Below are 21,893 nucleotides of genomic sequence, written 5' to 3' on the forward strand. Positions count from 1 at the left end.
CCTAAAAGATTTGGTGAGGCAGGGGACATGTCTGTGTCACAGCCACCCGTGCACCACATCCCTGTGGCACAGACACCTTGGGAACAGGGACACTGAGGCCACCCTGGGCTGAGGCAGAACATGGGGACACTGTGGACACCCTGGGCACGAGGACACCACGGATACAGCCCAGGCTGGCCCAGGTCACCCCCACCAGCTCATGGTGCCATCCCCATGATCCCACCCCCATGGGCACAACCTCACCGTTCTTGTCCCTTCCTGTCCCTGCATCCTAGGTCCCTTGTCCCTATGCCCAGAGCTACCTGAGCCCAAAGGTGCCAGTCCCCACATTCCTGTCCCCACTGCCCCATCCCCAAATTCCTGCCCCCTGTTCCTGTCCCCAAAGCCACCCTACATCCCCAGTCCCACCAAGGTCCACTGTGGGTAAAAGGGACTGGCACTGCTGGCCTTGGGGACCTCAGGGGACCCCGCAGCCCCCCTGTGCCCTCTCTCCTCCCCATCCCCAGGGTGTCAGGCCTGTGCCCAGGGCACTCACCCCACAGGACCAGTGCCACCTTCCCGGCCATCCCGCTGTCCCCAGCCATGTGGACTGGCTGTCACTGGCTGCTGTGGCCACCGCTCCCCTGGCTGGCGGCTCTTCGGATGGAGGGGAAGGAAGCGAGGTCACATCCGTCCCCACGTGTAGGTGGCCCTTGGTGGGGGTTGGGTGGCCACAAACTGGGGACAGGCTGGGGACATGATGGGATGGTCTGGGGACATGGTAGGGGTTGGTGTTACCAAGAGTGGGGGGCTCAGGAGATGTGCAGAACCAAGAAAGGGTGTCCTGGAAAATGGGGGTCCAGGGGAATTGGGGTCTCCATGCCTGGGGGGGTTCAGTGATGGGGGTGCTGTGGGAAGATGGTCCCCAGGGATTTGGTGTCATGGAATGTGGGTGCCAGGATTGGGGCTGCAGGGGGAAAAAGGGGACCCTCGGGAATCGGGGTTCTGGGGGAAGAAGCAGCTGATGGGATGGGATCAAGGCAATGGTGGTGCTGGGCAATGGCAGCCCTGGGATGGGGGTCCAAGGGAGGAGAGACCAAGGCCATGGGGGGGCCATGGTTGGGGTGCCAGGGGAATGGGGGTGCCAGTGGTGGGGAGTGGCTGGGTGGGCATGGAGATTGCAGCTCCTTCCTGGGGTGCCTCAGATTTTGGGGTGACCCAGGGCCCAGCACACGTCTTCTGGGGCGCTCGTTTGCTGCGCAGGCATCACATGGGGGTTCTGGGTTGCTCTGCTTCTCTGCCCTCCCCTGCCCTTGGCGTTTTCCTCTCTTTATTTCTCTTTTTTCCTTATTTTCCTCACTATTCTGCCATGTCCCCTCTCCCTCTGTTCCTGCAGCAATCCCGGGGAGCACCTGAGCAGGGAACAGGTTGGGGGGACTTAGGGGAGGGGGAGAATGGGGTGTGGGGGTGCAGGGAAGGGAGGGGAGGCTGTGGGGGATGGAGGTGTGGGGCTGTGCCCCCTCAACACTTTCACTTTCCTTTTCCTGGACAAGAAGGAAGAGGTCGTTTGTGCTGAGAGTCAGATGGGAAAGGGGGGGTCCTCTCCTGGGGGGGCACATCCAGGGGGGTCCTGTACTCAGGGGATCCTCTCCCTGGGGTGGCACATCCTGGGGACCCCTGTCAGTGCAAGGTTGGGGCCCAGCCATGGCCCAGCCCCACTGCACAGGGATGGCCATTGCCCAGCCCTGCTCTGGCCAGCACCAGGTGACAGCCAGCACCTCAGGGTCCCCCCTGCCCCCTTGCCTTTGATTCTGGCAGTTTTAGAGCTGCTGCAAGAGGTGAGAATTCTGTGGGGGGAAAAGGCCTGCCTGTGGTTTGCTCAGCTCTGCAAGAAGCACAAACCCCAAAGGGAGCCCAAGCAGTGGCTCTGGGAGGGCCTTTGATGGTTTTCAGAGCAGGGCTGGCTGGAAACCGCCCCTGCAGGGGCAGAAGTGGGGGAACCAGTGCGGAAATTCAAGAATTGATCATTTTGTCCCTCTTGGGAAGTGTTTGAGAGAACCAGAAACTGCTGCAAATCCCAGAGCCATCTGCTCAACAACATGACCTGGACCCTTCTTCTTGAACAAAACCTGCAGGCTTTGGAACCTTCCAGAAAGAATGTTTGGGCTCAGAATGGGGGTATCATATAAGAGAGAAAAGTGTGGAAATATCGAGCAGGGGCATTGCCCAGCAACCATGTTTGGGCCGTGGGGATTGACCCTGGCTGGGTTCCAGGTGTCCCCAAAGCTGCTCCATCCCTGCCCTCCTCACCTGAGTGAAAGGATGAGGGTTTGCAGGAATTGTGGTATAAAGCCACCAGAGGTGCTGCTGTGGACCCGAGACCTGCCTGGGGTCAGGCGCTGCCTTCCTTCCATCCGGGATCATGGAGAGCGGTCGCGGGTGTTGCTCAGGGTGTGTGCCTGGCTCCGGGACACTGCTACGCTGCCAGTGGGCACTGGGATCCAACCTGCTGCCTTGGCGGCTCCTGCCCGCTGCCGGTGGTGGTGCCGGGAGCGATTGGTGCCCGTGAGTTTGCAAAAGGAGCGATTTCCCCTCCTGCCTCCCGCCCGAGGCCGCCATGGCCCCTGAGGGGATGGAGCTTGACCGGGGCGCCCCCTGCTGGCCAGGAGTGCTCCCTGCAGTGCCCCCTGCGGGCCGGGAGTGGTCCCTGCAGCACCCCCTGCTGGCCGCGGTTATCACTGCCACAAAAACAGCGTTGAGCGGGAGGGAAAGTTCTGGGTTTGTGTTGTTTGTTCTGTTCTGGTTTATAAATCTCATAAAGAGCTGTTATTCCTTTTCCTACACTTTGTCTTGGAAGTCCCATCATCTTTAAATTTAAAAAAAGTTTTAGAAATACGTCTTCTTTCCGTTCCAGCCATGTTCCTACATTCCTTGGAAAATATTTCTCATTTAAATGAGTTGCCAAATCCTGGGTTGCAGCATGGAAAGGACAGACACCCCACGAGAAGAGAGGGTCAGGAAGTTGGCCACCTCATGCTCTGCCCTTTAAGCTAGTTGGGCCACCAAGGGTCCTTTCCCCACGTGGCACTTCTGGTCACCCAGCCCCTCAGGAGCTGCTTTGGCAGACTGTCACACTGTCCCCAGTGTGCCCTGGATGACAGACTGATGGACAGACGGGGCCCTGTCTCACCAAATGCAAGGCCTGACCCACCCCTGCCACACACAGCTCTTCCAAAATGTCTCCAGACATCAAACTTTTCCTGTCTCTGACACCCCACCCTGTGCCATGGCCTGATCCCCACTGCCCTGGCAAAGGGGGAGGCTCCGGATCCCGCACAGGGCCTTTGTGACATCCTGGTGTGGGGAACATGGCAGTGGAGGGGTTTGGGACAGGGGACAAGAGAATCCAGAGCCTCCTGAAGACAGCTTTGGCCATCAGAGCAAGGAAGGCCCAGGGCCCTGGCAGGTTCCTCAGGTGGAGGAAACGTGCTGTGGGAAATGTCTGGGGGTTGCTCCTTGTTGTGGCTTTCCCTGGAAATCGTTCCTTGTGTGACAATTTGGACTCTGAACCTTGTTGCTGTTGCTGTTGGATTTATTGTCTCTTGTTGCTGTTTCAGGAAATTGTTCTTCTCTAACCCCTTTGGGATCTTCAAACAGGGAGGGGGAGGGGCAGTTTTGGTGGCAGCACACACACAAGTGGGTGCCCGTGGGTGGGGACCCCCAGTTCCCCCCAGTGTCACAGCACAGTCCCGTAGATGTCACCGGGTTCCCGCGGTTGCCCCTGGGGTCCCCGCAGCTCCGCGTAGGTCACCTGGGGATCCTGGAGGGTGGTGGCATGGAGGGACGCTGCGAGAGACACGGGCTGTGGGATCTGGGTGGGGTGACACTCGTGGGTGATGTGTCCCTCTGCTTGTGTCCCCCCCGTACTCACCTCTGGCCCTCTTGGTGGCCACGACGTGGGTGTACAGCACCTCTCCCTCCTCTGGGGGGGCTGGGGGATCCGGGGGGGCCCTGAGGGAATAAAGGGGATGTGGGGAGGGAATGGGAGGTGTTGGGGGTTGGGGTAAAACGGGAGAGGTTGGTTTGAGCCCCCCACTCACCTTTCCTGATGCTTCCTGGCAGCTGCAGTGAAAAGAGGGGAGGGGTAACTGTGGCGTTCCAGGTCTCTGACCCCTCTCAGGATTCCTGAACCTTTACGAGACCCTCGATTTCCCACAGGACCCCCAAGCATCCCTGAATCCCCCCAGAATTCAGGAACCTCCCCAGTGGCCTTGGCAATTCAGCCTTCGGAACGCAAAGGCCAGCAGGGGCAGAGACTCCCCAAACACCCCCAGGGCCCTTGAAAGAACCCCCACCATCCCTGCAGGACCCTCCAGTGTCTTCCTAAACCCTACAGGGTCACAGTTCTGAGGGCTTCTACAGATCCCTGGGACCCCTGTCCCTGCATTTTCAACCACCCTGGCGGTGCCACCGGTGCCAGGCCACAATGACAGCCACGAGCAGGAGCAGGAACAAAAGGGCCCCACCGACCCCTGCGGCCACTGCAAGAAACAGAGGGGGACACATCAGGGTCACCCATCACCCCAGGGGTCCTGCACTCCCTGGTGACCCTGTGTGACCCCCACCTGTGACCCAGGGTGAGCCAGGTGTCACCTCCAGAGCCAGCTCAGGGCTGAGTGCCCGGAACACGCGGTGCCCGTCCTGTCCCAGCACGTTGGTGGCCACGCACTGGTAGGTGCCCGAATGTCCCACATCGATGTCCCCGAGCTCCAGGAGGGGACCCTGTGCCACCTCCTGCCCGTTGTGCAGCCAGGTGAAAGTGACAGGGGCTGAGCCCACCTGCACCGAGCAGCACAGGGTCACGTTGTCACCTGCGCGCACTGGGTGTGACAGGGGCCAGGGGGTGATGGTGGCATTGGCCACGGGCACTGTGGGGACACAGACAGGGTTGGCGCCGGGTGTGGTGGGTTGGGGCTGCCGTGGGTGGGGTCACCCCCAGCCCGAGGGTCCCGCTCACCCAGGACGGTGACATTCAGGGGGTCACTCTCAGCCACGCTGTCCCCGTCGCTGACCCGGCACCGGTACTGGCCGCTGTCATTGTCCCCAACGTGGTGCAGCTCCAGGCGGGGGCCGGTGCCCAGCAGTGCCCCCGAGCCCTCCCGGTGCCAGGAGAAGGACAGGGGACCTGTCCCCTTGGCCACCGTGCAGCTCAGCACCAGGCTGTCCCCGAGTGCCACCTGTCCCCCGGGGGGCTGTGCTGACAGGGACACCCCCGAGAGTGGGACCCCTGTGGGAGGGGGCGACATCAGGTGACAGTGAGGGACCTGGAAGCTCGGGGAGGGGCACGGGGACACCAGAGAGAGAGAGGGGGTGCAGAGATTGGGGGGGCTTGGAAAGGAATGCCGAGGGATGATGGGGAGTTCAGGGAGGGGACACCTTGAGAGGGAGGGGGCTGACAGAAGGAAGGGGACCCAGGAACCCAGGGAGGGCATGGTGGGACCTGGGGAACGTGCAGGGAGCTCAGAGAGGGGAGGGGGGACGCAGAGAGGGGTGAGAAGACCCAGTGAGGGATAAGGGACACAGGCCAGGTATGGGGGACCTGAGGTGGGACATGGGGCAGGGATGGCAGGACACAGAAAAGGTGTCAGGGAAGGATGGGGTTTCCCATGTAGGCCTGGGGGATTCAATGAATGACCTGAGAAAGGAGCGGGTGGGAGCCAGGGAGGGATCCAGAAAAGGTTGGGGGCCCCAGAGCTGGTGTCAGGAAGGACTTGGGATCCCCTGTCAGAGCTGGGAGACCCGAGGGGTCTCTGGGAGCTCCCTGGTCCCATCCCCGCACTCACTGCGCACCGTGACGTGGAGCCGGACGCTGCTCTTCTGCACGGCACTGCCCTCGAAGCGCACCTGGCACCTGTAATTCCCTGAGTGGGAGACCCCCACGGCGGGCACCTGCAGCTGCGGGGACACCTGAGGGCCCCCCACCACCTGCCTGTCCTGGTAGAACTCGTACAGGAGGGGGGCTGGGGGCCACAGGGTGCTGGGGGTGCTGAGGCAGCTGAGATTCATGGGGGACCCCTCGATGAGTTCAGTGGGACCCTCCAGCACAGGCACCGAGAAGAGCTCTGGGAAGGAGAGGGGAGGTGAGGACTGTGACTCTGAGTGTGCTGGGAAGGGGCTTTGGGGGTGTCAGGAGATTGGAGTTCCAGCCGTGGGGGTGCTCACCGTGCACTGCCACTGTCACTGGTGCTGACCATGGCATTAAGGACCCCACCAAGCCCCCGCAGCTGTAGCGGCCGCTGTGGTGCAGCTGCAGAGGGGACAGGGACAGCTCGGTCCCCCTGAGGAACCACCCCAGATCCTTCCCGTCCTGGTAGAATCGCACCCTGGTGACCGGCTGGTCCTGCCGGCCCCGGCAGCGCAGTGTCAGCGTGTCCCCCTCCAGCAGTTCCCGTGCTGGCACCTGCAGCACCAGCTGGTCTGTGGGACATGAGGGTCCCATCTCACTCTGGGCCTCGAGACAGCTCCGAGGTGGGTGCCCATGGTGCTGGGGACAATTGCGTGCACTGGGATGCACTGGGATGTCTCTGTGTGCAGGGCACAGGCTCTCGCCACTTGAGAGCTGTGAGGCCACCCATGGAGTGCAGCACACCGAGACCTGTCAGGGGCCACCCAGATCATTTAAGATCCCCCCTCACCATCTGAGACAGTCACGGATGGGCTGCGCCCAGTTCCGGGTCTGTCACACTCGTAGGTGCCACTCTCGGTGACAGTGAGGTGGTCTCGTCCTTGCTGCCACCAGCGCTGCCCATCCTTGTACCAGGTGGTGGCAGCAGCGGTCCCCGAGCCCTGGCAGGTCAGTGTCACCCGGTCCCACAGCACCGCCGGCCTCCAGAGGGGCTGCACGAGGAGCTGGGTGGTCTGGGCACCTGCGGGTGACAGGGGACACCAGCCTGCCAGGGCCAGCGCAGGGCTGGGGACAGCGGTGTGAGGCCATGGCATCCCCCGAGGACTCACCAGCGAGGCCGAGGGTCTGGGCTGGAAGGGAGAAGGGACAGGGCTGGATGGGGGTGGCACTGCAGGGACAGCAGCATGGGGGCACACCGTGTGGGGACTGTCCCTAACTGTCCCCGTGGGGACAGCAGTTCTTTAGAGAAAGTGTTTCTGGGTGGTCCCCATAAGATTTGACGAGGCAGGGGGACATGTCTGTGTCACAGCCACCCATGCACCACATCCCTGTGGCACAGACACCTTGGGAGCAGGGACACCGAGGCCACCCTGGGCTGAGGCAGAACATGGGGACACTGTGGACAACCCAGGCACAAGGACACCACGGACCCGGCCCATGCTGGCCCAGGTCACCCCCACCAGCTCATGGTGCCATCCCCATGATCCCATCCCCATGTCCACATCCTCACTGTTCTTGTCCCCTTCTGTCCCTGCATCCCAGTTCCCTTGTCCCTATGCCCAGAGCTACCTGAGCCCAAAGGTGCCAGTCCCCACATTCCTGCCCCACTGCCCCATCCCCAAATTCCTGCCCACTGTTCCTGTCCCCAAGGCCACCCCATATCCCCAATCCCAGCAGGTTCCACTGTGGGTAACAGGGACTGGCACTGCTGGCATTGGTGAGCTCAGGGCACCCCGCAGCCCCCCTGTGCCCCCTCCCCTCTCCATCCCCGGGGTGTCAGGCCTGTGCCCAGGGCACTCACCCCACAGGAGCAGTGCCACCTTCCCGGCCATCCCGGTGTCCCCAGCCATGTGGACTGGCTGTCACTGGCTGCTGTGGCCACCGCTCCCCTGGCTGGCGGCTCTTCGGATGAAGGGGAAGGAAGCGAGGTCACATCCGTCCCCACATGTAGGTGGCCCTTGGTGGGGGCTGGGTGGCCACAAGCTGGGCACAGGAAGGGGACGTGGTGGGGGATGGTGTTACCAAGATTGGGGGGCTCAGCGGAAGTGCGGAACCAAGAAAGGGTGTCCAGGAGAATGGGGTGTCTAGGGGAATTGGGGTCTCTGTGCCTGGGGGGATTCAGGGGTGGAGGTGCTGTGGGAAGATGGTCCCCAGGGATTTGGTGTCATGGCATGTGGGTGCCAGGATTGGGAGTGCAGGGGGAAAAAGGGGACCCTCGGGAATCGGGGTTCTGGGGGAAGAAGCAGCTGATGGGATGGGATCAAGGCAATGGTGGTGCTGGGCAATGGCAGCCCTGGGATGGGGGTCCAAGGGAGGAGAGACCAAGGCCATGGGGGTGCCATGGTTGGGGTGCCAGGGGAATGGGGGTGCCAGTGATGGGGAGTGGCTGGGTGGGCATGGAGATTGCAGCTCCTTCCTGGGGTGCCTCAGATTTTGGGGTGACCCAGGGCCCAGCACACGTCTTCTGGGGCGCTCGTTTGCTGTGCAGGCATCAAATGGGGGTCCTGAGGGGCTCTTCTTCTGTGCCCTCCCCTGCTCTTGACGTTTTCCTCTCTTTATTTCTCTTTTTTCCTTATTTTCCTCACTATTCTGCCATGTCCCCTCTCCCTCTGTTCCTGCAGCAATTCCAGGGAGCACCTGAGCAGGGAATTGGTTGGGGGGACTCAGGGGTGGGGGAGAATGGGGTGTGGGGGTGCAGGGAAGAGTGGGGAGGCTGTGGGGGATGGAGGTGTTGGGCTGTGCCCCCTCAACACTTTCACTTTCTTTTTCCTGGACAAGAAGGAAGAGGCCGTTTGTGCTGAGAGTCAGATGGGAAAGGGGGGGGTCCTGTCCTGGGGGGCACATCCAGGGGGGTCCTGTCATGGGAGGATCCTGTCCCTGGGGTGGCACATACTGAGGACCCCTGTCAGTGCAAGGGTGGGGCCCAGCCATGGCCCAGCCCCACTGCACAGGGATGGCCATTGCCCAGCCCTGCTCTGCCCAGCCCCAGGTGGCAGCCAGCACCTCAGGGTCCCCCACCCGCCCCCTTGCCTTTGATTCTGGCAGCTTTAGAGCTGCTGCAGAGGTGAGAATTCTGTGGGAGGGAAAAGGCCTGCCTGTGGTTTGCTCAGCTCTGCAAGAAGCACAAACCCCAAAGGGAGCCCAAGCAGTGGCTCTGGGAGGGCCTTTGATGTTTTTCAGAGCAGGGCTGGCTGGAAACCGCCCCTGCAGGGGCAGAAGTGGGGGAACCAGTGCGGAAATTCAAGAATTGATCATTTTGTCCCTTTGCCCAAGGGACTGAGAGAGCCCCAGAGCTACTGCAAATCCCACACCAATCTGCTCAACAGCCTGACCTGGACCCTCCTCCTCCTCCCTGCCTTGCCCTGGATGGACAGTGGCCGGCTGCCCCTCACCCACCACAGTCGCTCTCTCACTGCCCTCCACACCTGGATGGGGAGAGGAAATTGAGCAAAGGGTTCCTGGGTTGAGACAAGGACCAGGAGAGATCCCTCATCAAATTCTGTCACGGGTAAAACTGCCTGGGATTTAGAGATATGAATTGAATTTATTGCTGACAAAATCAGAGCAGGGTAAGGAGAAGTCAAATAAACCCTTCAATGCACCTTCCCCCTGTTATGAATGACTATGCAGTCATTGGCTTTCACTATTGGGTTTTGCAAATTATTTTGGTATAATTCAGTTTGTAATCACTTCTTAACTGCTTTTGATACACTACAATTTGTCCACCTTTTTACCCTAATCCCTGTGTAGAATAGATATTTCAGTGTGCTAAATATATTATAATTTAGGCTCTCCCAAAATATCAAGATAGAGACAATATGTTGTGTATTACAACATTACCCATTGCAGAAGTACCTAATGCCTTTATTTGTGTAACTAAGGGACAATGGTGAGAATAACTCAGATAATTGTGTGAAATAGCTAATGTTGATTTAATGTACTGGTGGAGGATCTCACCTGTATGAGAAGAACACATTGAAAAGTAGCAAGTAAATAAACAGCAAAAGAAATTCTGAAAAGTGGGATTTGCCACTGACCCTTCCGTCATCAAGAACTGTCAAACCACAGAACAGGGCGGGGCTTGTAAGCACCTAAAACATATAAATCTAATCTGCAGTATGGTGTGTACTTTATGAAAATAATCAAGGATTAAACCAAGCAAAAGAATTCCAATAACATGTGAACTGGAAAGAATGTTTGAATATGTATAACCCTCCTGAGTGTGTATTTAACCAAAACAATGAAAAGATGTGTAGGAAAAATTGTTGTAGTTAACGGTGTGCCTCTGGCAGCTGCCAAGCACCCAGCCCGCTGTTTACTGACCCTTTTATTTGTTATTAAACACTTAAAAAATTTAAAGAGTGAGCCTTGTTTCTCACAGAGTTTGACCAAAAAACTGAATTTTGGGTACAATAAGAGAGAAAAACCTCATGTGAATCCCCAGCACTGGGAGGGGGAATGAGGAGCCCTGTGGGGTGCTGGGGAGAGGAAGAAGAGACCCATGATGGGAACTGATGCCCCCCGAGTGTCCCCAGTGCCCCCAGTGTCACAGCACGTCATCGTAGTTACGGGGGTCCCACTGTCCCTCGTAGGGTCCCGAGAGCTCCATGTTGGTCAATTGTGGATCCCGAGGTGGGGCAGGGCTGGGGAACACCTGTGGGGGCCCTGAGAGTGGTACTGCTTATGGGGACCTGGCTGGGCGGTGACACCTGTGGGTGACATGGCCCAGTGTAACCCACTGCACTCACCCCCTGCACACTCGGGCCCCATGAGGTGGGTGTTGAGCACAGGCCCCTCATCCGGGGGGTCCTGTGGGGATAAGGGAGGAATCTGGGGGTGTCTGGGGAGGGGAAAGGGGAGTCCCAGCCCAAGCCCCCCACTTACCTGTCCTGGGGCTTCCTGGCAGCTGCAAGGAAAAGGGGAGGGTGTGACCGAGGGGATGCTGGGACCCCTGACCCTTCCTGGGACCACCACAGCTCCAACAATCCATGGACCCCAAAATCCCCACTGCCACCCTAATTCTCACCGGATCCCTGATCTCTACTCCCACTCTGGGGCCTTCCCCTCACTCCAGAACACCCATCCCCCTATTGTCACCCAGCCTGGCGGTGCCACCAGTGACATCCCCCGATGACAGCCAGGAGCAGGAGCAGGAACAGGAGGGTCCTGCCAACATTCACAGCCACTGCTGGGGACAGAGGGGACACACTGGGGTCACCCTGAACTCTGGGGCTTCTGAATACCCCGGTGACCCTGTGTGACCCCACCTGTGACCCAGGGTGAGCCAGGTGTCACTGTCAGTGCCAGCTCAGGGCTGAGTGCCCGGAACACGCGGTGCCCGTCCTGTTCCAGCTGGTTGGTGGCCACGCACTGGTAGGTGCCCCAATGTCCCACATCGAAGTCCCCGAGCTCCAGGAGGGGACCCCAGGCCACCTCCTGCCCGTTGTGCAGCCAGGTGAAGGTGACAGGGGCTGAGCCCACCTGCACCGAGCAGCGCAGGGTCACGTTGTCACCTGCACGCACCGGGTGTGACAGGGGACCGGGGGTGATGGTGGCATTGGCCACGGGCACTGTGGGGACACAGATGGGGCTGAAGGCACTGGGTGAGGTGGGATGGGGATGTCATGGGTGGGGTCACCCCCAGGCGGAGGGTCCCGCTCACCCAGGACACTGACATTCAGGGGGTCACTCTCAGCCAAGCTCTCCCCATTGCTGACCCGGCACTGGTACTGGTCGCTGTCATTGTCCCCAACGTGGTGCAACTCCAGGCGAGGGCTGGTGCCCAGCAGTGCCCCCGAGCCCTCCCGGTGCCAGGAGAAGGACAGAGGACCTGTCCCTGTGGCCACCGCGCAGCTCAGCACCAGGCTGTCCCCGAGTGCCACCTGTCCCGCGGGGGGCTGTGGTGACAGGGACACCCCCGAGGGTGGGACCCCTGCAGGGGGACACAAGAGGGATTGAGGACCCAGGAGGGGCAGGGGGATACAGGAGGGGGAAGAGGCGAATTGGAGGGGAGCAGAGAGAATCCCAGTGAGCAGAAGGGGACCCTGGGAGGCATGGTGGGACCTGGGGACAATGGCGAGACCCCATGGAAAGGGGGAGAGGCCCAGGCAGGGATGGGGAACCACAAGGGAGGCTGAGGAGATTCAGGGAATGATTTGGGGGTTAGAGATGGGCCCAGGGAGGACCCAGGGATGGGAGGGAGAGCAGAGGGTGGAGCAGGAACCTTGGAAGGGGTTGGGGAATCCAGGGAGGGCTGGGGAGGACAAATAGAGGGATGAGGGATGTGCAGGGGGAACTGGGCAGTAATGGGGGAAACCAAGAGGGACTTGGGCAATTCTGGGTGAGCCAGGGAGGAGTAAAGGGAGGGATGAAGGATTCAGGCAGTGGTGGGGAAAGCCTTGGAGGATGTCAGGCTTCCTTGTCCCCATCCCTGCACTCACTGTGCACTGTCACTGTCACCGGCTTCGACTCTCTCCAATGTGATGCCACCCAGCCCTTGCAGCGGTAGCGGCCGCTGTGGTGCAGATTCAGGGGGGACAGGGACAGCTCGGCCCCATCATGGGGCCCCCTCAGAGGCTTCTCCTCATGGTAGAAGTACACATCTGTGAGCTGTTTGTTGTCCCTGCTCCGGCAGCGCAGTGTCACCGTGTCCCCCTCCAGCAGCGGCTGTGCTGGCACCTGCAGCACCAGTGGGTCTGTGGGACAGAGGGGTCCTGTCACACCAGGGGCGTCAGGAGGGTCATGATGGCACCAGGAGGCACCAGGGGCCACCCAATGTGAGAGAGAACTCACTATGCACAGGGATGCTCTGGGATGTCCCCAGAGCACGGGACAGGCTCTGGTCACACCTGATCATGACCCATGGAGCAGAGCCCACCCTGAGCCCTCAGGGCCCCTGCAAGTGCCAGTCTGGGGACACACAAACCTCTCTAACCATTTAAGACTTTCACGGGGGGGCTGCGCCCGGTTCCAGGTCTGTCACATGTGTAGGTGCCACTCTCGGTGACAGTGAAATGGTCCCGTCCCTGCTGCCACCAGGACCACCCATCCCTGTACCAGGTGGTGGCACCGGTGGTCCCCGAGCCCTGGCAGGTCAGTGTCACCCGGTCCCACAGCACCGCCGGCCTCCAGGGGGGCTCCACGAAGATCTGGAGGCTCTGGGCTCCTGGGGGTGACAGGGGACACCAACCTGCCAGGGCCAGTGCAGGGCTGGGGACAGTGGGGTGGGGCCATGGCATCCTCCGAGGACTCACCAGTGAGGCCGAGGGTCTGGGCTGGAAGGGAGAAGGGACAGGGCTGGGTGGGGGTGGCACTGCAGAACCAGCAGCAGCGGGGCACGGGGTTCGGGGGCTGTGTCCACACTGCCCTTATGGGGGGCTGCAGTTCTTGTGAGAAAGTGTGTCTGGGTGGTCCCCAAAAGATGTAGAGACTCCCAGTGGACATGTCTGTGTCACAGCCACCCGTTCACCACATCCCTGGGGCACAGGGACCTTGGAAACAGGGACACCCAGGCCACCCTGGGCTGAGGCAGAACATGGGAACGCTGTGGACAGCCCGGGCACGAGGACACCCCAGACACAGCCCAGGCTGGCCCAGGTCACCCTCACCAGCTCATGGTGCCATCCCCATGATCCCATCCCCATGGCCACATCCTCACCATTCTTGTCCCCTTCTGTCCCTGCATCCCAGTTCCCTTGTCCCTGTGCCCAGAGCTACCTGAGCCCAAAGGTGCCAGTCCCCACATTCCTGTCCCCACTGCCCCATCCCCAAATTCCTGCCCCCTGTTCCTGTCCCCAAAGCCACCCTACATCCCCAGTCCCACCAAGGTCCACTGTGGGTAAAAGGGACTGGCACTGCTGGCCTTAGGGACCTCAGGGAGACCCCACAGCCCCCCTGTGCCCCCTCCCCATCCCCAGGGTGTCAGGCCCATGCCCAGGGCACTCACCCCACAGGAGCAGTGCCACCTTCCCGGCCATCCCGGTGTCCCCAGCCATGTGGACTGGCTGTCACTGGCTGCAGGGGGTGGCTGTCCCCTCGCTGGTGGCTCTTTGGCTAAAGGGGAAGGAAGCGAGGTCAGGTCTCGCCCATCTTGCAAAGCTGGCACTTCATGGGGGTCGGGTGGCCAAAAGCTGTGGGCTGGGTAGGGACAGGATGGGGACAAGGCAGGGTGGGACACGGTGTGATACGGGTTCCCAGGAGTGGGGGGCTCAGGGGTTTGGGGAGCCTGGGATGGGTGTCCAGGGGAATGGGGGGTCCCAGGGATGGGGTCCCTGGGAATGGGGGTGCTGAGGAGGGGGTGTCACCGGAGATGGGGCCATGCGAATGGGGTTCCCAGGGCTGGAGGGACTGAGGGTTGGGAGTCCCAGGGGAACGTGGGTTCCAAGGATTTGGGGTCATGGGGATGTGGTCATCCTGCTAAGGATGGGGTGCAGGGGGTATGGGTGTTCCTGGGAGAACCAAGGTTCTGTGGAAAGGAGGATTGCAGGGGATGGAATGAACAGGAGAAGGTTCCTTGGGAATGGGTTGCTGGGCCATGGAGATCCTGGGGAATGTCAGTACTGGGTTGGGGTTACAGAGAGGGGTGACATAAGGAATGGGGGTCCCATGTTTTGGTTCCCAGGGAAATGAGAGTGCCCGGGATAGGCAGTGGCTGGGTGAGCCCGTGGGTCTCAGCTCCTTCCCTGGGTGTCTCAGATTTTGGGGAGACCCAGAGCCAGCACAGTCCCTATAAGGTGCTGGTGGCCTGGGGGTCACCCCAGACAGATTCTGAGGGTCTCTGGGTCTCTGTCCCCACACCCCCTGTGACTTTTTTCTCTCTTTATTTCCATTTCCATCATTTCATCCCTCAATTTCACAATCCCCCCAGTTCATGCCTTGATGATCCTGGGGGGCACCTGAGCAGGGAAGGGGTTGAGGGAAGCCCAGGTTGGGGGAAGCAGGGCTGAGGGGTCTGCAGGGAGGGCTGGGGAGGCTGTGGGCGATGGGGATGTCCACTTTCCCTCCCCAACACTTTCACTTTCTCTCTCCTGCAGCAGAAGGAAGAGGCCGTTTGACACCTTGGTCACACGAGGGGGGCAGGTTCTGTCCTGGGCGGGCACATCTGGGGGTTCCTGTCCTGGGGGGATGCTGTCCCAGGGGTGACACATGCTGGACAAGGGGTTCCTGTCCTGGGCCATGGTAGCTCCAGGGGGGTCCAGACTTCTCCATTCTTGCTCATTCCCTGCAGGATCTGAGCTGGGAAGGGCAGCTGTAGAATGGAGCCCTGGGCAGGAAGGAGCTCCCAAACTCCTGCTCCTTGAAGCCAGCGGCCACCCAAGGGTGGGCCCAGCCATGGCCCAGCCCCACTGCACAGGGATGGCCATTGCCCAGCCCTGCTCTGGCCAGCCCCAGGTGGCAGCCAGCACCTCAGGGTCCCCCCTACCCTCTTGGCTTTGATTCCGGCAGCTTTAGAGCTGCTGCAGAGGTGAGAATTCTATGGGGGAAAAGGCCTGCCTGTGGTTTGCTCAGCTCTGCAAGAAGCACAAACCCCAAAGGGAGCCCAAGCAGTGGCTCTGGGAGGGCCTTTGATGGTTTTCAGAGCAGGGCTGGCTGGAAACTCTCCCTGCAGGTGCAGCTGTGAGGGAATCAGTGTGGAAATGCAAGAATTGATCATTTTGTCGCTCTTGGGAAGTGTTTGAGAGAACCAGAAACTGCTGCAAATCCCAGAACCATCTGCTCAACAACATGACCTGGACCCTTCTTCTTGAACAAAACCTGCAGCCTTTGGAATCTTCTAGAAAGAATGTTTGGGCTCAGATTGTGGGAATCATATAAGAGAGAAAAGTGTGGAAATATCGAGCAGGGGCATTGCCCAGCAGCCATGTTTGGGCCGTGGGGATTGACCCTGTCTGGGTTCAAGGTGTCCCCAAAGCTGCTCCATCCCTGCTCTCCTCCCCTGAGTGAAAAACTGAGGGTTTGCAGGAATTGTGCTGTAAAGCCACCAGAGGTGCTGCTGTGGACCCGAGACCTGCCTGGGCTCAGGCGCTGCCTTCCATTGGGGACCATGGAGAGCTGTCGCAGGTGTTGCTCAGGGCGTGTGCCTGGCCCCGGGACACTGCTACGCTGCCAGTGGGCACTGGGATCCAACCTGCTGCCTTGGCGGCTCCTGCCTGCTGCCGGTGGTGGTGCCGGGAGCGATTGGTGCCCGTGAGTTTGCAAAAGGAGCGATTTCCCCTCCTGCCTCCCGCCCGAGGCCGCCATGGCCCCTGAGGGGATGGAGCTCGACCGGGGCGCCCCCTGCTGGGCGGGAGTGCTCCCTGCAGCACCCCGTGCTGGGCGGGAGTGCTCCTTGCAGCGCCCCCTGCTGGCCGGGAGTGCTCCCTGCAGCGCCCCCTGCTGGCGGGGAGTGCTCCCTGCAGCGCCCCCTGCTGGCCAGGAGTGCTCTCTGCAGCGCCCCCCTGCTGGCCGTGGGTATCACTGCCACAAACACGAACGGTGCTGAGCTGGAGGGAAGTTCTGGGTTTGTGTTGTTTGTTCTGTTCTGGTTTAGAAATTTCCCAGTAAAAAGGTGTAATTCCTTTTCCTATACTTTGGCCTGGAAGTCCCACCAACTTTAAATTTAAAAAAAGTTTTAGAAATACGTCTTCTTTCCATTCCAGGAATATTTCCCACTTTCCTTGGCAGATATTTCTCATTTAAATGAGTTGCCAAATCCTGGGTTCCAGCATGGATAGGACAGACACCCCAAGAGGAGACAGGGTCAGGAAGTTGGCCACCTCATGCTCTGCCTTTTAAGCCAGTTAGGTCACTAAGGGCCCTTTCCCCGCGCGGCACTTCTGGTCATGTGGCCACTCAGGAGCAGGCTTTGGCAGAGTGTCACACTGTCCCCGGTGTGACATGGCTGACAGACTGATGGACAGACGGGACCCTGTCTCACCAAAAGCAAGGCCTGACCCACCCCTGCCACACACAGCTCTTCCAAAATCTCTCCAGACATCAAACTTTTCCGGTCTTGGCCACCCCACCCTGTACCATGGCCTGATCCCCACTGCCCTGGGAAAGGGGGAGGCTCCGGAACCCCACAGGGCCTTTGTGACATCCTGGTGTGGGGAACAGGGCAGAGGAGGGGTTTGGGACAGGGGACAAGAGAATCCAGAGCCTCCTGAAGGCCACATTGGCCATCAGAGCATGGAAGGTCCAGGGCCCTGCCAGGTTCCTCTGGTAGAGGAAACGTGCTGTGGGAAATGTCTGGGGGTTGCTCCTTGTTGTGGATTTCCCTGGAAATCGTTCCTTGTGTGAAAATTTGGCCTCTGAACCTTGTTGCTGTTGCTGTTGGTTTTATTCTCTCTCGTTGCTGTTGCAGGAAATTGCTCTTCTCTCACCCCTTTGGGATCTTTGTGCCCAAACAGGGAGGGAGAAGGTCAGTTTTTAGTGGCAGCACACACACGAGTGGGTGCCCATGGGTGGGGACCACCAGTGCCCCCCAGTTCCCCCCAGTGTCACAGCACATTCCCGTAGATGTCACCGGGTTCCCGCAGTCGCCCCCGGGGTCCCCGCAGCTCTGCGTAGGTCACCTGGGGATCCTGGAGGGTGGTGGCAGGGGAGGACACTGCAAGAGACACGGGCTGTAAGATCTGGGTGGGGTGACACTCGTGGGTGACATGTCCCTCTGCGTGTGTCCCCCCCGTACTCACCCTCTGCCCTCTTGGTGGCCACGACATGGGTGTACAGCACGTCCCCCTCCTCTGGGGGGGCTGGGGGATCCGGGGGGGCCCTGAGGGAATAAAGGGGATGTGGGGAGGGAATGGGAGGTGTTGGGAGTTGGGGTAAAAGGGGAGAGGTTGGTTTGAGCCCCCCACGCACCTTTCCTGGTTCTTCTTGGATGCTGCAGAGGAAAGAGTGGAGGGGTGACTGTGGGGTTCCCATAGCCCTGACCCCTCTCAGGATTCCTGAACCCCCATGGGACCCTCAATTACTCACAGGACTCCCAAACATCTCTGGAGTGCCCCAGAATTCAGGAACCTCCCCAGTGTCCCTGATCAACTCAGCCTCAAGAATGCAAAGCTCACCAGGGACAGAGACCCCCCAAGACACACCCAGGGCCCCTGGAAGCACCCCTACCATCCCTGCAGAACCCTCCAGCACCTCCCCAAACCCTACAGGACCCACAGGCAAGGTCACATTTCTCGGGCTGAGGGTGCTGCCCTATCACTCCTCAACTCTGGGGGCCTCTACAGCCCCCTGGGACCCCCTCCCCCCATTGTCACCCACCCTGGTGGTGCCACCAGTGCCAGGCCACAATGACAGCCACAAGCAGGAGCAGGAACAAAAGGGCCCCACCGACCCCTGCAGCCACTGCAAGGAACAGAGGGGGACACATCAGGGTCACCCATCACCCCAGGGGTTCTGCACTCCCTGGTGACCCTGTGTGACCCCACCTGTGACCCAGGGTGAGCCAGGTGTCACCTCCAGTGCCAGCTCAGGGCTGAGTGCCCGGAACACGCGGTGCCCGTCCTGTCCCAGCTGGTTGGTGGTCATGCACTGGTAGGTGCCTGAATGTCTCACATCGATGTCCCCGAGCTCCAGGAGGGGACCCCGGGCCACCTCCTGCCCATTGTGCAGCCAGGTGAAGGTGACAGGGGCTGATCCCACCTGCACCGAGCAGCGCAGGGTCACGTTATCACCTGCGCGCACCGGGTGTGACAGGGGACTGGGGGTGATGGTGGCATTGGCCACGGGCACTGTGGGGACACAGACAGGGCTGGCACCGGGTGTGGTGGGTTGGGGCTGCCGTGGGTGGGGTCACCCCCAGCCCGAGGGTCCCGCTCACCCAGCACGGTGACATTCAGGGGGTCACTCTCGGCCACGCTGTCCCTGTTGCTGACCCGGCACCGGTACTGGCCGCTGTCATTGTCCCCAACGTGGTGCAGCTCCAGGTGGGGGCCAGTGCCCAGCCGTGCCCCCGAGCCCTCCCGGTGCCAGGAGAAGGACAGGGGACCTGTCCCTTTGGCCACCGTGCAGCTCAGCACCAGGCTGTCCCCGAGTGCCACCTGTCCCCCGGGGGGCTGTGCTGACAGGGACACCCCCGAGAGTGGGACCCCTGTGGGAGGGGGCGACATCAGGCGACAGTGAGGGACCTGGAAGCTTGGGGAGGGGCAGGGAGACACCAGAGAGAGAGAGGGGGTGCAGAGATTGGGGGGGCTTGGAAAGGAACGCCGAGGGATGATGGGGAGTTCAGGGAGGGGACACCTGGAGAGGGAGGGGGCTGACAGAAGGAAGGGGACCCAGGAACCCAGGGAGGGGATGGTGGGACCTGGGGAACGTGCAGAGAGCTCAGAGAGGTGTGGGGGGACGCAGAGAGGGGTGAGAAGACCCAGTGAGGGATAAGGGACACAGGCCAGGTATAGGGGACCTGATGTGGGACATGGGGCAGGGATGGCAGGACACAGAAAAGGTGTCAGGGAAGGATGGGGGTTCCCATGTAGGGCGGGGGGATTCAGTGAATGACCTGAGAAAGGAGCGGGTGGGAGCCAGGGAGGGATCCAGGAAAGGTTGGGGGCCCCAGAGCTGGTGTCAGGAAGGACTTGGGATCCCCTGTCAGAGCTGGGAGACCCGAGGGGTCTCTGGGAGCTCCCTGGTCCCATCCCCGCACTCACTGCGCACCGTGACGTGGAGCTGGGCACTGATCTTCTGCATGGCACTGCCCTCGAAGCGCACCTGGCACCTGTAATTCCCTGAGTGGGAGACCCCCACAGCGGGCACCTGCAGCTGCGGGGACACCTGCGGGCCCCCCACCACCTGCCTGTCCCGGTAGAACTCGTACAGGAGGGGGGCTGGGGGCCGCAGGGTGCTGGGGGTGCTGAGGCAGCTGAGATTCATGGGGGACCCCTCGATGAGTTCAGTGGGACCCTCCAGCACAGGCACCGAGAAGAGCTCTGGGAAGGAGAGGGGAGGTGAGGACTGTGAGTATGAGTGTGCTGGGAAGGGGCTTTGGGGGTGTCAGGAGATTGGAGTTCCAGCCGTGGGGGTGCTCACCGTGCACTGCCACTGTCACTGGTGCTGACCATGGCATTAAGGACCCCACCAAGCCCCCGCAGCTGTAGCGGCCGCTGTGGTGCAGCAGCAGAGGGGACAGGGACAGCTCGGTTCCCCTGAGGGACCACTCCAGATCCTTCTCATCCTGGTAGAATCGCACCCTGGTGACCGGCTGGTCCTGCCAGCCCCGGCAGCGCAGTTTCACCCTATCCCCCTCCAGCAGCGCCCGTGCTGGCACCTGCAGCACCAGCCGGTCTGTGGGACAGGAGGGTCCCATCTCACTGAGGGCCTCAAGACAGCTCCGAGGTGGGTGCCCATGGTGCTGGGGACAACCGGGTGCACTGGGATGCACTGGGATGTCTCTGTGTGCAGGGCACAGGCTCTCGCCACTTGAGAGCTGTGAGGCCACCCATGGAGTGCAGCACACCGAGACCTGTCAGGGGCCACCCAGATCATTTAAGATCCCCCCTCACCATCTGAGACAGTCACGGATGGGCTGCGCCCAGTTCCGGGTCTGTCACACTCATAGGTGCCACTCTCGGTGACAGTGAGGTGGTCTCGTCCCTGCTGCCACCAGCGCCACCCGTCCTTGTACTAGGTGGTGGCACCGGCGGTCCCCGAGCCCTGGCAGGTCAGTGTCACCCGGTCCCACAGCACCGCCGGTCTCCAGGGGGGCTGCACGAGGAGCTGGGTGGTCTGGGCACCTGCGGGTGACAGGGGACACCAGCCTGCCAGGGCCAGCGCAGGGCTGGGGACAGCGGGGTAGGGCCATGGCATTGCCCGAGGACTCACCAGCGAGGCCGAGGGTCTGGGCTGGAAGGGAGAAGGGACAGGGCTGGATGGGGGTGGCACTGCAGGGACAGCAGCATGGGGGCACACCGTGTGGGGACTGTCCCTAACTGTCCCCGTGGGGACAGCAGTTCTTTAGAGAAAGTGTTTCTGGGTGGTCCCCATAAGATTTGACGAGGCAGGGGGACATGTCTGTGTCACAGCCACCCATGCACCACATCCCTGTGGCACAGACACCTTGGGAACAGGGACACCGAGGCCACCCTGGGCTGAGGCAGAACATGGGGACACTGTGGACAACCCAGGCATGACGACACCACAGACCCGGCCCATGCTGGCCCAGGTCACCCCCACCAGCTCATGGTGCCATCCCCATGATCCCATCCCCATGGCCACATCCTCACCATTCTTGTCCCCTTTTGTCCCTGCATCCCAGTTCCCTTGTCCCTATGCCCAGAGCTACCTGAGCCCAAAGGTGCCAGTCCCCACATTCCTGTCCCCACAGCCCCATCCCCAAATTCCTGCCCCCTGTTCCTGTCCCCAAAGCCACCTCATATCCCCAGTCCCACCAGGGTCCACTGTGGGTAACACGGACAGGCACTGCTGGCATTGGGGACCTCAGGGGACCCCGCAGCCCCCCTGTGCCCCCGTCCCCATCCCCAGGGTGTCAGGACCATGCCCAGGGCACTCACCCCACAGGAGCAGTGTCACCTTCCCGGCCATCCCGCTGTCCCCAGCCATGTGGACTGGCTGTCAGTGGCTGCTGTGGCCACTGCTCCCCTGGCTGGCGGCTCTTCGGATGGAGGGGAAGGAAGCGAGGTCACATCTGTCCCCACATGTAGGTGGCCCTTGGTGGGGGCAGGGTGGCCACAAGCTGGGCACAGGAAGGGGACATGGTGGGGGATGGTGTTACCAAGAGTGGGGGGCTCAGGGGATGTGCGGAACCAAGAAAGGGTGTCCAGGAGAATGGGGGTCCAGGGGAATTGGGGTCTCTGTGCCTGGGGGGATTCTGGGATGGGGGTGCTGTGGGAAGATGGTCCCCAGGGATTTGATGACATGGAATGTGGATGCCAGGGTTGGGGGTGTAGAGGGAAAAAGGGGACCCTCAGGAATCGGGGTTCTGGGGGAAGAAGCAGCCGATGGGATGGGATCAAGGCAATGGTGGTGCTGGGCAATGGCAGCCCTGGGATGGGGGTCCAAGGGAGGA

General features: G+C 61.0%; 1 protein-coding gene across 1 annotated transcript; it reads right to left on the reverse strand.

Moving 5' to 3' along the window:
• Nucleotides 1–3,607: 3,607 nt before the first annotated feature.
• LOC311163998 (Fc receptor-like protein 5) lies at nt 3,608–21,019 on the reverse strand (the record flags this gene model as incomplete). The annotated part of the gene is made up of 20 exons (XM_084223222.1): nt 3,608–3,825; nt 3,911–3,990; nt 4,080–4,101; nt 4,437–4,520; nt 4,605–4,907; nt 4,997–5,266; nt 5,823–6,101; nt 6,202–6,456; nt 6,675–6,905; nt 9,277–9,309; nt 10,633–10,724; nt 10,769–10,790; nt 12,325–12,506; nt 17,366–17,471; nt 17,557–17,616; nt 17,726–17,747; nt 19,475–19,695; nt 19,898–20,128; nt 20,371–20,491; nt 21,011–21,019. The coding sequence occupies 20 exons, from the start codon at nt 21,017–21,019 to the stop codon at nt 3,716–3,718; spliced, it is 2,733 nt and encodes a 910-aa protein (XP_084079348.1). The 3' UTR covers nt 3,608–3,715.
• Nucleotides 21,020–21,893: the final 874 nt, after the last annotated feature.

This window comes from Fringilla coelebs (assembly GCF_963513975.1).
Source record: "Fringilla coelebs genome assembly, chromosome: 29".
NCBI classification, from domain to species: Eukaryota; Metazoa; Chordata; class Aves; order Passeriformes; family Fringillidae; genus Fringilla; species Fringilla coelebs.